The following is a 19164-nucleotide window of genomic DNA, read 5'->3' on the forward strand; positions in this document are numbered from 1 at the left end:
GCCATTCTTCTTGGCTTTAGCAGCGCTATCTTGACCGCCCTGCTTGACTCCATGTACACCGCATAAAAAACGTGACTCACTCGCCGCCCCTTGAATCGCTAAGGATTGCTCGATTCGAGCTCGTTCGGAGTCAAGAAGATCCATTGGTAGGTAATCCACCAATTCTTCAATGTGTACTTTCTGTAACTAACTCCTCAGCAACTTGTTCGGCCGAAATGGAGAACGGTCTAGTGGACTATTCCCCCCGCCACCCAACGAAGACGGAGAAGCTTGAGTCGGCCTCCAACGTGGTCCTGATTGACAACTACGACTCATTTACTTGGAATGTTTACCAGTATCTGGCGCTTGAGGGTGCAACGATCACCGTCTATCGAAATGATCAGATCACACTAGATGAACTGATTGCGAAGAAGCCGACTCAGCTCGTGATAAGCCCTGGTCCAGGTCATCCTGAAACCGACTCGGGTGTCAGCAGGGCCGCTATCGAGTACTTCAGTGGGAAGATACCTGTGTTCGGCGTCTGTATGGGACATCAGTGCATCATTTCTGTGTTCGGCGGCAAAGTTGATGTAACTGGTGAGATCTTGCATGGCAAAACTTCGGTATTGACACACGATGCGAAGGGAGTCTACTCCGGGCTCCCGGCTTCCTTGAATGTTACCAGATACCATTCTCTGGCTGGTACGCATCCTACCCTTCCGGACTCGCTTGAGGTATCCTCTTGGGCCAACGTAGACCTTGGCCGGAACCCCATTATCATGGGTTGCAGACATAAAGGTAGGCATCCCGGTTATGACAGTATTGAAACTCGCAATCTGACAATGAAAATAGAATTTACAACGGAGGGTGTGCAATTTCACCCGGAAAGTATCTTGACTGAACATGGAAGGTCGATGTTCCGGAATTTTCTCAGGTTGCGTGGTGGTACCTGGAAGGAGAATGCAGCCTTCTTTTCCAAGCAACCAATAACTGTATCTTCTGGCGGAGGCAAAGGGGAAAAGAAAATTTCTATCTTGGAAAAGATTTACGCACATCGAAAGGAAGCAGTTGCAGCTCAAAAATTGATCCCATCGCAGACTCCTGAGGACCTTCAAGCTGCCTACAATCTTGGCATCGCCCCCCCACAGATATCATTTCCTGATCGACTAAGACGGACACCATACAATCTAGCCTTAATGGCTGAAATTAAAAGAGCCTCTCCTTCGAAGGGGACGATTGCAGCCTCAGTCTGCGCACCTGCACAAGCCAGAAAGTATGCTGTCGCTGGGGCCAGTGTTATATCAGTTTTAACAGAGCCAGAATGGTTCAAAGGTAGCTTAGATGACATGCGTACCGTACGGCAGAGCCTTGAAGGACTGCCTAATCGTCCTGCCGTCCTTCGGAAGGAATTCATATTTGACGAATACCAGATTCTCGAAGCACGCCTTGCCGGTGCGGATACAGTATTGCTCATTGTCAAGATGCTTAGTGTTGAGTTGTTGACGAAGCTCTATAAATATTCTCGAAGTCTAGGAATGGAGCCATTAGTCGAAGTTAACACGCCAGAGGAGATGAAGATCGCCGTTGAATTGGGCTCCCAGGTGATCGGTGTGAACAATCGCGATCTCACAAGCTTCGAGGTGGATCTAGGTACCACCAGTCGGCTGATGGACCAAGTCCCAGAAACAACTATCGTTTGCGCACTGAGTGGTATCTCAGGGTCTGCGGATGTCGGGGCGTATAAAAAGGATGGAGTAAAGGCTATATTAGTTGGAGAAGCATTGATGCGGGCCAAAAACACGGAGAACTTTGTTTCCGAGCTTCTTGGGGGCAGTGTAGGTTCCAAATCTTCTAAGATCTCGTCACCCCTGGTTAAGATCTGTGGAACGAGGACCCCAGAGGCAGCCCGTGCCGCTATCGAGGCGGGTGCCGATTTGATTGGCATAATTCAAGTTGAAGGTCGTAAGAGGCGAGTATCTGATGAGGTTGCTTTGCAAATATCGGAAGTCGTCAAGGCAACGCCACGCCCGTCCGGGAAACGACCTGCGGATGAGGAATTACCAATTTATTTTGAACATTCAGCAAATACACTGCGCCATCCTACTCGTGCTCTTCTTGTTGGCGTCTTTGCCGGTCAGCCTTTGTCCTACATCATCGAACAACAGCGTAAGCTGGGACTTGATGTTGTTCAGCTTCATGGAGATGAACCTGTAGAATGGGCGAGTTTAATACCTGTTCCCGTGGTTCGAAAATTCAGTCCTGGTGATCCTAGTGTCTCTCGTCAAGCTTATCATGCCCTACCCTTACTTGATTCTGGTGCTGGTGGCTCGGGGAAACTGTTAGATGTGTCGTCTGTGGCTAAAGAGCTGGAGGGCAATGCCGGGCTTCGCATCATTCTCGCTGGTGGTCTTAATCCCCAGAACGTAACTGAGGTAGTGAAGAGCCTGGGTGATTCAGCCTCGAAGGTTGTTGGCGTCGATGTGAGTAGCGGTGTCGAGACAGGTGGTGCTCAAGACCTTGAAAAGATCCGTGCCTTTGTTTCGGCTGTCAAGGGGCAAGCAGCTCTTTAAAAGGTTTTACTTTACGTATGATCACGCTGTCACGAAGTATGCTCGGGAGGAAATAGGGTCATCTCACAAATATAAACAAATCGCATTTACTTTCTCTTCACTACTCAACCTTTGACCTTTCCAAGCGCAACAATATCTCCATGATAAAGCGCCTCACTCCTTTCAACATCTTTCCTTAATTCTTCATTATCTAGACCCTTTACATCTCTGCTTTTCATCTACTTGGACCATCTTAGAACCCTAGTTGAAGAGTTTGCCTCGCTTTGGTGAGGTGAAGCAACTTCGTTTCAGCATCAATCGTCTGTCGAATGACCAACACTCAGTAGGCTCAACCAACCTTTCACTGCTGGAGTTAACACTTCATTGATTCAGGTCCTACAGTTTGATCTTTCTTTCTCCATCTCATTTGGAACACCACTCATTATTCTAGCAGGAAAGGACTATCTAGTCAGAAAATGGCGAAAGGATTCAATGGCGTCAACGTATCCTTCGTTGGTACCCATGAGCATAGCGACAAGATGCCCAGATGGCTGAAAGCGAATGGTGGCATTTACTCTCGCAACATTGATGAATCTGTCACCCATCTCATTGCGACCGAATCGGCTGTGAAAGCAAATGTTGACGCAGGTACGATTTTCTTACACTGGCCCCCTCAAAGCTTTAAATAGCGTCAGGGAAGGTTGACAGTTTGCGAACTACAGTGGAAAAAGCCAGATCTCTTAAAATCAAAATTGTCACCTATGACTGGCTTGAAGATTCTCTGCTTTCGAAAACATGCAAGCCCAAGCGCGAAGGTCCATATCTTTGGGATCGGATCCTGAGAGAGAGCAAGCCCAAAGGGGTCAAGAAACCAGAAAACAAAGAGGCACGCCAGAAAAAGCTGAAAAGGCTTGATTCAGGTAACTACCCTACACGAGAGAGAGAGAGAGAGAGAAACGGCAACGGAACGGAATTCAATATAACGTTGTTCGCAGAAAAACTCTTAGGGGAACTTTCGCAAGGCGCACGTGCTATTGTATCTGACATGGAAAGACGTATGCTACCCTAAATGCTCTTCTGTTCTCTATTCAGCTTATCTTTGAAACTGAACAATTGCCGAATTGATAGTGGGCTATCATCTTTACGTTGACGATTCCACTGGAGTAAGCTATTCTGCAACTCTAGTTCGCAATACACTCGTGAACGACCGTTCTCGCAAAGAAACCTTTCACACTGGTGTAAGTGAACCAAAAACATACATTATTCAACCTCCTTCAAATCCGCATTTGATACGCGTCCCCATATACAATCCAGTCGCTCAACAACTTCAGGTGTACGAATCAAACGATATGCCGCACAATTACACGACATTTGTCAAATACACTCGGGCTGGGGCATCTAGTAAGGACATGCTGGCCCCCAAGGGAAGCCTTGACTCTGCTTTGTTCGCATTCAAGAAGTTCTTCCATATGAAAACTGGGTTGGAATGGAAAGGTCGATTCGATGATTCAAAGGTTCCTGTTTCGTGTGGGAAAGAGGGAGATATTGGCTCTTCAGACCAAGGATGGTTTCGATACGAACGCCCGGCTGGTTTGATGGCGGCCTTGAACATTGATGCCGAAAGAACACTTTGTGGTGAACAGATTGAAACTGGCAGTGTTAATGAAGAAGGCGAAGCAGAAGATGATGCAGCTCTCGCTTCTGTGGACGACAACATCTGAAGCCAATCTGATGATGTTCACCATCTAGTCTAATTTCTGGGAATCTCTTCTAATATTTGAATTCCACGGGCCATGTTAAAACCGATATGGCGAGGGATATTGATCTTATGAAACTGCTGCAAAATTTTTTAATTGGCTATTGATGTTCTTTTCAAATCTCTCAAAACCTCATGAAACTCCTCAAGTCCATACTCCGTAAGACGCCGCAATCACTTGACTGTGATCTATGCAAAGTAGACGTTGCTAGTCCTAATATTCGTTTCGCTTCTTTATAGATAATCCTTCTTCCGGCTCGTCCTTGTGTATTGAGTAAGAGCCCACTCCACATCACCACCTGCATTCTTCTCTAAAGTACCGCCTCGAATCTCAAACAGTCGCATGGTCATACGAGGTCCAACTTCAGCAAGTTCGACATCCTGATACCCGGTCCTGACAAAAACGTGATGTCGGACCTCAATCGCATCCTCTCTATTTTGAAACGTAACAACTCTGTTTCCAAGCTTTCCACCGCCGTCTCGTGGAGGAAAGAGATGTTTGAGAATCTGAACAACACGCTTCCCCAGTTTTGTCGTGAACCCCTCAAAGATAATATGCGGGTAGCTTTCAGAAACGGTTCCTCTGGAAGAATCGGGGATATCTGCTCGCAGCATGACATTATGCAGCGAGAAACTGGCAGTTGGACCATGAGGCAGATGCGATACTGTGATAGCGGTAGGCGTGCCACGGTGTTCGTGTAATAGAACCATATCCGTGAGCGCAGCAGCATTTGCGCTAGATACTAGGTCTGGTAGAATCAAATTTCCTCTGTTTAAACGGATAGACGTCGGGAGGAGCAAACGTATTTCTTTCGCAAAGGTGCTAAGACGCGCTGATGGAGACCGAGAAGTGGTGACCAGTGGGCGAGGGTCTACCAGACCAGATGTAAGGGCATATTCATCGTCAACATCCATGAATTCGTCATCTTTGCCCTGGTCCTTGGAGGCCGACGGCAGCGACTCGTCGTATTTGAAATCTTCGCGAAGGCGGGAATCGTTGGCTATGGAGGGATCTAGAGGTTTTCCGGAGGCCAGAGAAGCCTTCAGCTGAGCGCGCTTTTCAGCAATTGATGCATCCCGAAGCAAAAGCGCTACAAAGAGTGGTTAGCTGAATCAAAATATCCTCAATGGTATCAAGTTCAACAGACCTTTACGGTACAGGTAATCCCGTCGCTCTCGTGCTTGTCGGCGCTGGATAGCATGTCAGTACAGAAGCTTCACGTTGTATATAGCATGCCTGAAGCGAACTCACAATCATGGCTGCCTTGTACGCAACGTTGTTGGCTTGTGATAGACGACGCCGTAAACTTGCACTTTTTTTTATTCTGCCGATAAAAAAAGTGCGGCAATGGAGTGTGTCGCCCGCCGTGGAACGGGATTTTGGTGGGAGTGGAGGCAAGCGCGTACGATGATTGGCGGATGCCGCATTACACATGCACCACCGCCTTTGCGGAGGAGCTTTTCTTTGGCCGCCACACTTCATCGCCAAATCCCAAATCTTTGGCAGTCATGTCGGTGGAGTTTCTGTGAGCTCTTCTCTCTGCCGATCTCGAAAACCAACACCAAGGCCCCCTCTCCCGAGTACTGAAAGTGCCAGGGCGTTGTATAGCGCCGCTCGTTCTCACTAACAAGTTACAGCCCTCACGCCTTCGTTTAGCAAAAGCGACACCACTCACTCGGTCAGCTCGTTCAGACCCCAGACTTCCACAGTTATCCAGATTACGGGGATTTTCTTTCAGGCATATAGTCTGAATGCTGCTACTTTGCCATCCGGTTTTATCTCAATCCGACCTTCCATACCACTTCCTAAACTAGTAGTGAATGCATGATAGTGCAAGGATGGACGCGTTCACGAATCTAGGAAACCACATGGTTTCCGACTCTGCCTCAACAATCAATGCAGATGATGGCTTTTCTATGGTTGATCCAGATGAAAACCTCTTAAGCCTCGCCGGCGGTGCCCGCCGCAGGAGACACGACGACGAAGACGACGGCTCGGATGGTTTTGATGATGATGAACTGGAGAGTCTCGCAAGCGTACCAGTTGATGGCCGATTACAGAAACAGAAGTTTGAAGAAGAGAAGGAGTTACCTCCTCATGCCTGCGCGTGCGTACCCAATCAATGTCCCCCCTGAACAATTTCTGTGCATTATAAATACTAAGATCACATAGGTATTGTGGCATACACAACCCCAGCAGCGTTGTGAAATGTCTATCTTGCAGCAAATGGTTTTGCAGTGCACGTGGCAACACCTCCTCTTCGCATATTGTAAACCATCTTGTCCGCGCACGGCACAAGGAAGTGCAACTACACCCAAGCTCATCCCTTGGAGATACCATTCTTGAGTGCTATAACTGCGGAACGAAGAACGTCTTCCTTCTCGGTTTCATCCCCGCCAAATCAGACACAGTCGTCGTCCTTTTGTGCCGTCAACCATGTGCCGCTATGCCGTCTTCCAAAGACATGAACTGGGATACTTCGCGCTGGCAGCCACTTATCGAAGACCGTTCATTTTTGCCATGGCTAGTAGCGACGCCATCCGATCAAGAACAACTCCGAGCACGTCATCTAAGCCCACAAATGATTGCAAAACTGGAGGAGATGTGGAAAGACAATTCGACCGCCACTGTTGCTGACTTGGAGAAGGCAAACAGCGTTGATGACGAGCCGGCTGCTGTTCTACTACGCTACGACGACGCATACCAATATCAGAACGTATTTGGTCCCTTGGTAAAGATAGAAGCAGATTACGACCGCAAGTTGAAGGAATCGCAGTCTCAAGACGGATTGATTGTCCGATGGGATCTGGGTCTTAATAACAAACACTTAGCCAGCTTTGTACTTCCCAAGCTCGAACTAGGAGACGTCAAGTTGGCGGTTGGTGACGAAATGCGCTTGAAGTACACCGGGGAATTGCGTCCCAAATGGGAAGGCGTCGGCTATGTTATCAAGATCCCTAACAATCAGTCGGATGAAGTCACAATAGAGTTGCGCGCGAAGGGCGATCACAAATCTGTTCCTACGGAATGCACACACAACTTCACCGCAGACTATGTCTGGAAGGCGACTTCATTTGATCGTATGCAATACGCCATGAAGAATTTTGCTGTCGATGAAATGAGCCTCTCGGGTTATCTTTATCACCGTCTTCTGGGTCACGAAGTGGCTGCGGCGCCGATGAAGACTCAGATGCCAAAGAAATTCAGCGTGCCTGGCCTTCCTGAACTGAACGGCAGTCAGATCAATGCGGTAAAAAGCGTCTTACAGAAACCTCTAAGCTTGATTCAAGGACCGCCAGGAACCGGTAAAACAGTCACATCAGCCACCATTATCTATCACCTTGCGAAGATCAACGGAGGTCAGGTCTTGGTTTGCGCACCCTCAAACGTCGCTGTTGATCAGCTTTGTGAGCGCATCCATCGCACAGGCCTCAAGACTGTCCGTGTCACTGCTAAGTCTCGCGAAGATGTGGAGTCTCCTGTACGATTCTTGTCGTTGCATGAACAAGTTCGAATGAACGATAGCAACATTGAACTCATCAAGCTTAATCAACTGAAGTCAGAGCTAGGTGAATTGTCCAGCCAAGATGAGAAGAAATTTAAGCAGCTTACTCGCGCTGCTGAGCGAGAAATCCTCACCAACGCCGACGTCATCTGCTGCACATGTGTTGGTGCTGGAGATCCACGGTTGGCCAAATTCAAGTTCCGAACGGTTCTTATTGACGAATCCACTCAATCTGCAGAGCCTGAGTGCATGATTCCTCTAGTACTTGGCTGCAAGCAGGTCGTCCTTGTTGGTGACCATCAACAATTGGGCCCTGTCATCATGAACAAAAAAGCTGCAAAAGCAGGTCTTAATCAGTCTCTTTTCGAGCGTCTTGTCATTCTTGGTTGCTCGCCTATTCGTTTGAACGTGCAATATCGAATGCATCCTTGCTTATCCGAGTTTCCTTCCAACATGTTCTACGAAGGATCTTTGCAGAATGGCGTGTCTATGGCACTACGCCTCCGCCGTGAGGTTGACTTCCCTTGGCCTGTGGCGGAGAATCCCATGATGTTCTGGTCTAATCTTGGCAACGAGGAGATTTCTGCATCGGGAACTTCCTACCTCAATCGTACGGAGGCTGCCAATGTGGAAAAGATTGTGACACGATTCTTCAAGGCAGGCGTGCAACCACAAGAAATTGGTATCATCACCCCTTACGAAGGTCAACGCAGCTACGTAGTTTCTTCAATGCAGGCAAACGGCACTTTCAAGAAGGAGAACTACAAGGAGATTGAAGTTGCGTCGGTCGATGCATTCCAAGGACGAGAAAAGGATTTCATTGTCGTTTCTTGTGTTCGATCCAACGACCATCAAGGCATTGGTTTCTTGAGCGATCCTCGTCGTCTCAACGTCGCTCTCACTCGTGCCAAATACGGCGTGGTGATTCTAGGCAACCCGAAGGTCCTATCCAAGCATCCTCTTTGGAACTATCTACTCCTCCATTTCAAGGAACGCAAGTGCTTGGTCGAGGGTCCCTTGTCGAATCTGCAGGAATCTCTCGTTCAATTCAGCCGTCCTAAACAGGCTTACCGTGGACCTCAAAGATTCCAGATGGCCTACAACCACGCATCAAGTATGGCAAGCGGCATGACGACCAATGGCAGAAATGGACACCACCGACCGCCTGAATACCACGACACGGGCTCTGTGATTGGATATATCCCCGACGACGTATCTTCAGTGCATTCCTCTGCCATTGGCGGTGGCGGAGTAGGCATTCCTTCAGGCTATCCACCCATGTTTCAAAACTTCGCAGAAGCATGGCCATCTCTACAAGGCGGGGCCCGTAGAGGAGCCAATGGAGCTCGGAACAAGGGCGCACCAAGTGTTGCCGGCGAATCAGTCGCAGCCACAGAGTCGGATATGACGAGCAGCGTGATAGACGGCAAGGGTAGCGTTGGCCAAGGTGGAGTCAGTCTAGCAGGTCTGAGCATCAACGACATGACGAAGCAAACCAGTCTTAGTCAGTCTGACAGACTGAAGCGGTACGTTGAGTCCGGGGGATACAAATCGAACGTCAACGACAGCGCAAGCATTTTTGGTGGCAGCAGCACGGCTAGCATCCGTGTACCCCGTGGACCTGGACATGTTCATCAAGACGACGATGACGCTCGCAGCGTTTCTACAGCATTTGCCAGTCAGATTGGTGGCAATTATGACTGAATGTGCTGCTAAACAACGGAGGATGTTCATTTTATCTTATTACATTTTTTTTCTCCGCCAAAAAGAATATAGCCTGTGAGGAGGGGCTAACAAATCAACAGCCCAGGGACTATTGAAGCTCGGCAGCTACTTAATTACTCTTCATGAAAGATGCTTCTTTCTTAGCGGGGCGAGATCATTGATATATCGGTTATTTCGATGTCTGAAAGACGATATATATGGCTACACTGCGTCTTTGTCTGATCGGTCGGTCACTGTCAGAGAGAACTATCATCGATCAATTAATCAAGAACAATCTATTTCTTTCTTGAGTCTTTTCGCCTCGTTGATTGATGAAGAAGACTTTGGTGGTGTTACGCTTTTAGTTCTTTGATTCCTCCTTGTCTCTATGTCGGCAGAGCGTACAAGCAAAGCTATTGTGCACCTGCCAAAGAGCAAGTGCACTAGTTGTGATCGCATCTTAGCATGTGGCCAGGAGGGGGGGAGAGAGCTAGCGAGCGCGAAAGCGAGGGCAATGAAGGGAGAGAAGTAAAGAATGGAAAGAGTGGTGGTCTTATTTGAAGATTGTCCAAGCTGACTGACTGATGTTCAGTACCTACCTATCTACATTGAAATGTGTTTTATCAGCAGAATCAGTGACCTATTGCTTATTGCATGAAGAGAGAGAAAAGAAAAAGAAAAAAAGAAAAGCAAAACAAAATTGTCAAGTCAAGTTACATACATACATCATAGAATTGGACGTAGTTAGTCTTCAATTGACTAGTTCTTGAAACCTAGAATATTGAAAGTAGACCTATTTATTAATTTATTGTATAAATAGTAGTTATAAAATGCATCATCCGTGAATTACTAATGATGGTATGACATTATATATTGTCGATTCATTGCAAAACCCATTCCATCATCTATCATCTCAATATCAGACTGTAGATAGATACACAAAACAAAAAACGAATTAAATACCGGAAGAACATAGAATGAAGGAGGGAAAGATGGGTAACGTACGTTACTATCCCTTTAACTATGTTAGTCGTGAATGCAATGCAAAAAAATAATAAGAAAATGCAATGGCAATGACCAGACAAAAGGCTTGGCTGGGGTATCTCAAACGACACATGACTGAGTAGATACAACAGCAGCAGCAAAAATAAGAAGGCCAGACAAAATCAAGATATGCTTTCGCTAATAATTCGACAACAAGAGATATGATATGAAGTCAGATGGTTTGGAGAATGTCAAGAGTAAGACGATGCACAAAAGTATGATTGACATGATAATATGATGATGATGATGATGATGATGATGATGATGATGCGAGGACACCTTTCCATGATGAAATGAACAAAAACCTCAAACAATCGGATATATACATATAAAAACGCCATGACAAGAACAATTTCAACCCAATCGCCAGCGACTCGAGGACAATGCCAATGCGTGAGACGAAAGAAAATGCCTGTTTGTTATGCAATGAATCGAAAAGTATACTCCAGATAAAAATGATATAACACCATCCATGTTAGAACCTGATCAACATAACCTTGGGAAAATGACGTGAGAAAAAAAAAAAAAAAAAAACAGTCGTAACATGTTCAAAAATCAAATAAATATAATATAGGTCTTCGTCCATCAAGGAAGCGCATTCAGCGGCGGAATCGTCGGTGATGTAGACACTACAGGTCCGAGAGATGGCGAGTATTCTTTGCTTCGCACAGATTCCGCATCACCGCCTGCTTTCGTATTTCGATCACGCTCCTTGGACAAAGCTCGTTTGATGACCGTCTGGCCAATCTGTCGGAAGATGCCCCTTCGTTCAGCCTTGAGATCTTCCATGTCTAGTCGCTGGACTGGCACTGGGTCTTCCTTGGTGATTCGGCAAAACAATGTAGAGAACAAGTATTGATCGCCGCTGTCATCGTACAATGGGAGATAGCGATATCCTTCAGACAGACTGCTGAATTTCGCCGTGAAACTAGCAAGTTGGATGGCATTATTGTTTCCCGCACTACGAGCATCAGGCGAGTTCCAAACAGTCCAGCGAACAAAGACGAGATCGGGATATTTGGTCTCAACTGCTAGCCACAATTTCTCGTCGAAAACCGGACTGAACCCATTGTTTGCTTCGATCTTCGTCCGACGGCGATGTGGAAGCCCCAGACCGGACATGCCGTTACGAGCAGACACATTTTGGCCACCTCCTCCAAGGGCAACACACTGGCCGCGATCATCTGCCGAGTACATCTCGACTTCGATATATGGGTTGATATTGTCATCCGGTCCCATACTTCTGGGTCGTGGAAGCTGTTGAGCGGAAATGATGTCGACCGCCAATCGAACAAACTTTCGTTCAGTGGTCACTGGCTTCCCTTCGCTAAACGCATCTAGCGCGGACGTTGGTCGACGAAGCTCTTCTGGTTTGAGTACATACCCGGTTCGGTCTGTGCCAGCGGCAAACATGGCCTGGTTGATTTGCATGCCGATGTCGTACGTCTGCCAATTGAGAGCAGCCATCTGGACACCACTCCGCCAAAACGAGGTTGGGTCGAAGTTGGACGACTTCAAACGAAATGCAGACGGATAGACTCGCGTGAGAAAGCGTTTATTGTGAATATCGAATAGAGCTTTGTTGTCTCCCTCGCGACAAGCGCTCTCATAAGCCCGCTCTGCAAAGGAAAACACATGGTTGTACTGTTTGCTCTCAGGAGCGATGAAACTCTGCCATTTGTAGCCACGGGTGTAGACGCCAAGATCAGATAGAGGCTTGGTAATTTTGCTTCGTTGCCGCCGTTTCTTCTCTCGGCTGGCATTGATCAGTGCGCTATCGCTATCATCTGTGGCGCTACTCATGCCCGTAGATGTTGCTGAACGACGACTAGGAGCAATTATAGGCATCGGCATGGTAACGTCCATCGAGGGTCCGATTGTTGGAGGACTTGAGAGAGGAATATCAGCCGCAACACTAAGGCTTTCGTAGCCTGTACTGCGCAGAAACGGGGTGCTTGAGCTTCGCTTTCGTCCATGGAAACTTGGCGTGTTCGAAATACCTTCCGGTGGAAGGGTGTTTTGTGGCTCATCACAAGTCTTCACTTTGACAAGAATCTTGTTCTTCAGCTCTTCTGGTGACGGTAGGACGGTACTTTTGGGAAGTAGGGGCTCGAGAATTAATTGCTCGCCAAATGTTTCTTTCATTATTTTGACCATGGCAAACTGCTGTTCGGGGTTGCAATGGACTTCGAGTGACAGGATAAGAGGAAAGTCGGATGAAATGAAGGCATATCTGTTGATCACAGTAATACAATCTACGAACAGGACGCTGGTTGTCATTGTCCGTCCGTGGGAGACAATTGGACGTCCGTCAGACCCATCCCAGCAGTCAATTTCAACGCAGCGACACCCTTGTTGAAGAGCTGTGATATAAGCTTCGGTACTTGACGCTCCAGCTACCTGGCGACCGAGGAGGTAAGTATTATGAGAGCTGGAAATAAAGTACTCATTAAGAGGGCGGTCGAAACGAGACTCTGGGGCATGAGAAGAGTATATGCCGTTTGCCTCTGATTGCAAGAATGATGCCAACGCATCTAGACTCATTCGTGGGAGATGGGCCTCAAGAGGCTCGGGTAAACTGTGTGCTCTAGTACGAGTACGGCGTACAACCCTTTCGAAAATTGAGGACCAATACTGTCTGTCACGAACAATGTCCTCTCTTTGAACGTTCCGTAAAAATTCGAGGAACTCGTCGAGGCTGAGGCCTTGTTCGGGATTGCTGACGGCGAGGTCTTTGTACAACCGCCTGAGATCTTTCCGCTCTTTCAATCCAGCGATAAAATCCTTGAACTTTGAGTAATTCAATTTGCCGGTTCCTTCCAGATCTACTTTGGCAAACTGGGAACGAAGCATATCCTTGGAGCAATTGATATGCAAGCCTAGGCAAACAGACTCAATGGCAGCCAGATCCAAGGATTCGGTTTCTCCCGGCTGAAGTCCGTGGGGAAAGAGTCGAGACATCTCGCGCTGCCAATGGGCCCGTAGGACCGTCTCATTTTGGCTCGATGCTGCGAGGCCCGTCATGAGACCAACCCTGAACCGGGAAATATGTTCTAAAGTGGCGGTCCAAAGTTCCAAAGTATAGTCATCGGGAGTAATAAGATGCATGGCCTTGACTGGTCGGCTCTTTGACCGATCAGGATTGGCGAAGATGATCGTAATCCATCGGCTTTCAGCTTCGGCGGAAACCTGATATTCCTCACGATAGTTACGAGCATCCGGACCAACACGGATTTCTTTGATGTCATCAATATAGAATCTTTTCGACGGATTAGATAAATCCCATCGCACTTTTGCCGTACCGAGGTCTAAAAAGAATCGCACTTGCTTGCTTTTTTTCTTCGTGACCTTGGTCAGCCAGGTGCCCCGTTGCAGAGCAGAGTCGACCTTTGGAGCGACAGCACCGGCTTCTCGAGCCAAAACCGTGCCTGGAAATTCACTATTGATACTGGTCGATTCAGAACCAGCGTAGCCATTGAAGGGCTCGTACATGTCGTTGTCGTCGTCATCAAAGCTCCAATCCAAGGTACTTTCTCTGCCGGTGCGGGGGTGAGCTTTGCTATCGCTTCGTCTCCGCATGATAACAGGTCCAGAACTCCTTTCCCGTTTATCGCGTTGCGTGGACGATTGGCGGCGTTTTAACTTGTGGGAAATTCGGCGAATTATGCCGGAAGTCCCTTTATTCAATGGGGCCTGGTCAGAGGACTGAGGTGGCCCAGAAGGTATGCTAGTAATAGCCATCATATTGTCAGACGTCTCGTCCAGTTCTAGCGGGACCGGCGACGCAAGGGTATAGGGGAGGTAGCGACCACGACCACTATCAGCAGCAAGCATGTATGGAGTTCCCATAGGACTCGACGCATTGGAGAAGCTATTCCGAGGAGGAAAAGTAGGGCTGGAGTTGGTGGTGGTAGCGGTAGTAGGAGTATTAGCTGTTGTTGTAGATGAGGTGACAGCACTCGGGGGGACTGGGGCGGAGGATAAAGCAGCATTGACGCTGGATGCTGACGTGAGAACATTTTGCAATTTGGGGCCTCGGGTCAGCGAAGACGCTGATGATAACCTGGACGTGACGCTATTGTCGCCATTTAAGGCGGAAGAAGATGGAGTTGCGGAATCCATTGCGGGATAGGGGCGGGAGCTGAAGATATGAGCGACACCAGTGTCAAACTCCGAGTCACCTGGACCAGCCACGGACGACTAAGTAGACAGGGCTGCTGCAAGGATCCGGTCTGTGCGGTAATAAAAAAAGACAAAAGACAGGCAGGCAGGTTCAAATAAGGCAACAATTGAGTCCCAGATGCAAGCAGTCAGCGATTAGCTATCTGCATCTTGGAAATGCTGCAGTAACGTGGAGTCAGCCCTTCCCGAGGGCGCCGACACGGGGCTAAGAGACCTCGAGGGATTCCTTTTTTTTTTCAAGTATAAAGGAATGGAGCGAGGTATTAAAAGTGATGCTGCAGCTGCACCACCTCCAATGACGTACTTCCGTGCCTTAAGTCGCAGACTTAGTATTTTGATGATTCTATACTACCTGACACCCAATACTGCAACGGGGTATTGCGTAGAATGCAGGCTTTCCACTTTATGTCAATTGGACCTGTGGGCGTATAGACTGTTTCTATTTTCCCGGATATTATGTCAAGGTATGGTGTCAGAGTGTTTGATCGACTATGTGGTTTGGGAGAAAATTCCTTGGATGCCGATCAATCGGGGCCGACGAAGGCGCTATCGTCTGCAAGTAATGCTGAGAGCTTAGAACACTAGGAATGACCCGAAGTAATGCCTGTTGCATAGAAGGAGGAGCGGGGGGGGGAGCACAATGATGCTTCATATGCGGCTTTTATGCACGTAAAGAAGTCAATATGCAGCGTCTGTGTTCTAGTGAAAGAATGGAATGGCTCGGCACAGCGCTTCACGACAAGGAGCGGGGCTCAAGTTGTGGTTGTCGTCAAATAGTGTCGTCACTTTGGATTATCAGACAGATGAGGGGAAAGGAAGCTTCCATACATGCACAGAGCGAAAGTGGTTGGATTGTTGGCAAGGCGGGCCTTGGACAGGGCCTAGGAATAATGGAGAACCTGCTTGCTCTTTTGCCAGCACAGCAAGAGCTATGCAAGTGAGCCAAAGCGGCAAGTCTGAACTAGTTAATCTGCAGCGATCGTTTCGCGCGAAGACTCGTAATGGGCGGATAGTAATTGAATGTATGTAGTAGCAGTAGCAGTAGCAGTAGCAGTAGCAGTAGTAGAAGGCTGGGCGATGCAGACAGGGATGGTGCGCAAAGAAGGTAGTATTTTTTTTCTGCTGTATATTATTACTTTTTTGGCTAGGATCCCTTGTGGTGTCTTTCCTATTTTAGCTCGACGACGGTGTAGCCTTGTCCTGCAAGTCGGGCTGTTTGAGTCGTAACGCGGGGGAGAAATTGAGCAAGCAACGCCGCAGCAGCAGCAGCAGTACTGGTGGTAGTGTAATGATAGGGATGGGCGCGACGCAGCTCAGCGGCGGGAACCTGCAGATAAATAAGTTGATTGTTGGACGAATGGACGATTGCGGCGAGGAAGAGGAACAAAGAATCCAATGCATGCAACAACAATTCATACATACAGAAAAGCAATCTGCAAGTGCGCATGTATGAGCGAAGCAAGACGAGTATGTTGCTGTTTCAAACAGAACAAAGCTCGCGTTCTCTGAGTCACTCCTTTTTTAGGTGGTTAAAAAAAAGTTTCGTTTCCGGTGACGTATTGGCAACGGCGTGTTTCATCAAGGAGGAGTCGAATAGTGGACAAGGAGGATTGCTCAATGGATCCAGGGGGGATTGGAGCAGGTTAAGAAGGAAGATAGAATAAGAGAGAGAAGAGCAGAAAATGCGACGATCTCCTTTTTTGTCTTTCTGGCTGCAGGAAGGCACGAAGGGGCAGCAGCAGGAAGGCGCGGAGAGGGGGGTGCAGGCAGGTCAAGTTGGAAGGTGCCAGTGGGAGCGCAAACCACCGAAAATGGCAGCAGCTGGTGGGGCCTAGCAATAGGATTTTTTTTTTATTTATTATTTTGAATTGGAATTTGGACTTTTTTGCAGGTTGTCTCTGTTTCGCTGCCTGAGGCTCGTCAGCCAAGCTCCATAAAATATAAAAAAAATAAAAATAAAAATAAAAACGGTAGTAAGTCCTACCTCGTAATTAATAGAACATATTCGGGCCCTCCGGCAGCAATCAGGAAGGCCCAAAGAAACAAGAGAAACAATGAAATAAATAAAATAAAATAGAATCAGAAAATAATAATAATCGAAAAGAAAAATCAGCCAACGGGCTGACAAAATAACCAAAAGAAGATGTTTTTTTTTCAATGACTGATCCTTGCAACCCCGGGTTGGCTATTTTTTCTTTTTCTCGTTTCTTTTTCTTTTAGGCGGTACCCGACGCTGCGGTCCTGTATTACGTCAATACCGTTTTGCAAGTGAAACAACGGTATTGCGTATGCGGGAAAACGGATATTTGCACGGGTCGTCTGTAAAACGTTGCTGTTGGTATGTTGACGGCAGACTGACGACACTGAAAGTATAATAGAGGATAAATTATGTTGGTCGAAGATAAATAAATCAAGGGGGAGGGGTATGCATTTAAATACAAGCAGTAGTTAGCCGGAATAGGGGGTTTGGTCAGGTAGAAAGGGGATTTGATTTGCTGTTCTACAGAGGATAAGACAAACAAAACAAAAATAAAAAATAAAAAAAAGAAATAAAATAAAAATGATTCTAATACCATAATAATAAAGCAGCCTGTTTCGGTTGCGAGTGGGTTCGGTAATCTTAGAGGTGTGGACATCAGTCACATCACATGTACCATACCACCAGTGCTTCCGAATACGTTGATGGTAGGGCATATATTCGATGCTGTGGAACAAAAAGGAACAAATTCGAGCGAGCGATTGGAGGATGCGCAGAAATGACATTCCTGAGTCACACATGGCATAATGATGCCCAAGATGCTTGCATAAGATTAAGTGGGTTTCTGCTCTCTGCTCGTTACGTGCTCGGCTCGTTCATTGACGATCTAATAATACAACCTGGGCAAATACCAGATAGATAGATACTCGGTAGTAATTGTTCAGAATTCTGCTGAGAGATCTGTGATGGTCACCCAACATGTACAACCCTGCATGGCGATAGGCTGGCGGCTAGATCTACTATGGATATGTAACCAATCCTTTTAATCTCATTAGACTTGAAGCATCAAATCAAAGACGTTGCAGTGCTCGTTATCTCATTCTTGCTTGATGATCACTGACATCCCTGTGCTATGATGGTGATCTAACTCTTGAAACGATGAGATGTGTGGAGAACTGAATAACTCACTTTTTCTCCTGTGTAATTCTTTCTGCCTTGTTCACCTGGGTGGTATGTTAGATCATTGCAAACCAGCCCGGCCGATTCGCAAATCAACTTTGGAAGGAGGACAAATAGCCGCAATCCTTGTTTTTTTTTTTTTTTTTTTTTTTTTTTCCCTTTTCGCGTACATGAACAAAGAATATTATCCATGCACGAAGATTTGTTGCAATGTGCCACAAGGAACTTCTAACTCGTTGGCACAGCCGTTGGTACACCCGCATACATACATACTCGTACCAAGAAATACGACCCAGCTCAATGAAACTTTCTGGTTTACTCGACCAGGCAAGTTTCGAGAAGAAAGGCAGAAGACAGGGCAAAAATAGCAACAGCAACACGATCCTCGTATCTGATTGGAAGCGGGGCAGGGGCGCAATGCAGACCAGATTGATCCTTGCAGGTTGATTGTATTACTAGACGCAGTAATTAAACCAGAGAAACGGTGGTGGCAGTCATACCGCTCATTTGTAGAATCCCATTATCACCGTGTCAACATGTAATCCAGGAATGTAAATACTAGTATGTGCGTCGTAGCGGTGAGCCCAAGTTTCTCCTTCCTTGTCCAATCCTTTCTCATCCCTTTGATAGCACGTCACTTGGTATATAGCATTTCCCCTCTACGGCGCATCAACTATTATTAATCTACCAAGACCAAGAAACAGAAACTAAAACCAACCAAACCCGGAGCCAGCCGACAGCTAATCAGAGCTGGTTCCGGAGTACGGAGTGTTAGGTTGATACTGCTAAAAGTAGGCTGGCTGTATATGCACGTCAACAACCATGCTCGCTGTAAGTTTCAACCGCCGGGTCCTGCATGAACGAACAAGGGAGAATCAGGAGCCCCCTCTTTTTGATTACTGCCCCGCGAATCATCGTTCTCTTGCTTGTTCCTTGTCGGAAGGGATTCTTCTGATCGGATTGCATGCGTCATCAGTCGGACTCTGTAACTTGCAAACTACCGTTGGACCGATATCGATGGCTGCTGGTATACGTCAAGCACTTATCGCCAGCGCCAATCACATGGAAAAGATAGCAGAAACTAACAGGATGGATAGGAAGGAAATCAAGCATCGTTATCGGGCCAGGCAGGCTAAGTCGGCCAAATGAGCGAGTGAGGAGACGCGTCCGCGTGACTCCGAAGGATTCCTCAGGCAGATCTGATTCGTCTGCCTTACTAATTGCACGTGCCGTGCATGAAACACGGTTGACAGCAAGTTAGTGAGTTTAACGAGTCATGAGAACAGC

The 19164-nt window shown here is 47.3% G+C and overlaps 5 protein-coding genes across 5 annotated transcripts, besides 2 other annotated features; 3 read left to right on the forward strand and 2 right to left on the reverse strand.

The window, feature by feature from the left end:
• Nucleotides 1–215: 215 nt before the first annotated feature.
• On the forward strand, nucleotides 216–2549 carry UA08_00837 (Multifunctional tryptophan biosynthesis protein; the record flags this gene model as incomplete). Its single annotated transcript, XM_020260687.1, has 2 exons — nucleotides 216–777; nucleotides 832–2549. The coding sequence occupies 2 exons, from the start codon at nucleotides 216–218 to the stop codon at nucleotides 2547–2549; spliced, it is 2280 nt and encodes a 759-aa protein (XP_020124840.1).
• A 455-nt stretch (nucleotides 2550–3004) lies between these two features.
• UA08_00838 (hypothetical protein) lies at nucleotides 3005–4249 on the forward strand (the record flags this gene model as incomplete). Its single annotated transcript, XM_020260688.1, has 4 exons — nucleotides 3005–3176; nucleotides 3218–3583; nucleotides 3657–3766; nucleotides 3860–4249. 4 exons carry the CDS (start codon nucleotides 3005–3007, stop codon nucleotides 4247–4249), a joined length of 1038 nt encoding a protein of 345 aa, XP_020124673.1.
• Nucleotides 4250–4518: 269 nt separating this feature from the next.
• Nucleotides 4519–5542, reverse strand: UA08_00839 (U3 small nucleolar ribonucleoprotein IMP4; the record flags this gene model as incomplete). The annotated part of the gene is made up of 3 exons (XM_020260689.1): nucleotides 4519–5375; nucleotides 5433–5475; nucleotides 5537–5542. The coding sequence occupies 3 exons, from the start codon at nucleotides 5540–5542 to the stop codon at nucleotides 4519–4521; spliced, it is 906 nt and encodes a 301-aa protein (XP_020124674.1).
• Nucleotides 5543–6123: 581 nt separating this feature from the next.
• UA08_00840 (Regulator of nonsense transcripts 1-like protein) lies at nucleotides 6124–9494 on the forward strand (the record flags this gene model as incomplete). Its single annotated transcript, XM_020260691.1, has 2 exons — nucleotides 6124–6392; nucleotides 6458–9494. The coding sequence occupies 2 exons, from the start codon at nucleotides 6124–6126 to the stop codon at nucleotides 9492–9494; spliced, it is 3306 nt and encodes a 1101-aa protein (XP_020124017.1).
• A 1270-nt stretch (nucleotides 9495–10764) lies between these two features.
• Nucleotides 10765–10808: a repeat region (Identified by RepeatMasker using a combination of RepBase library and repeat library created with RepeatScout).
• Nucleotides 10809–11123: 315 nt separating this feature from the next.
• On the reverse strand, nucleotides 11124–14660 carry UA08_00841 (hypothetical protein; the record flags this gene model as incomplete). Its single annotated transcript, XM_020260692.1, has 1 exon — nucleotides 11124–14660. The coding sequence occupies one exon, from the start codon at nucleotides 14658–14660 to the stop codon at nucleotides 11124–11126; it is 3537 nt and encodes a 1178-aa protein (XP_020124016.1).
• A 1070-nt stretch (nucleotides 14661–15730) lies between these two features.
• Nucleotides 15731–15789: a repeat region (Identified by RepeatMasker using a combination of RepBase library and repeat library created with RepeatScout).
• The last annotated feature ends 3375 nt before the right edge of the window (nucleotides 15790–19164 follow it).

Source organism: Talaromyces atroroseus (assembly GCF_001907595.1).
Source record: "Talaromyces atroroseus strain IBT 11181 chromosome Unknown scaffold_0, whole genome shotgun sequence".
NCBI classification, from domain to species: Eukaryota; Fungi; Ascomycota; class Eurotiomycetes; order Eurotiales; family Trichocomaceae; genus Talaromyces; species Talaromyces atroroseus.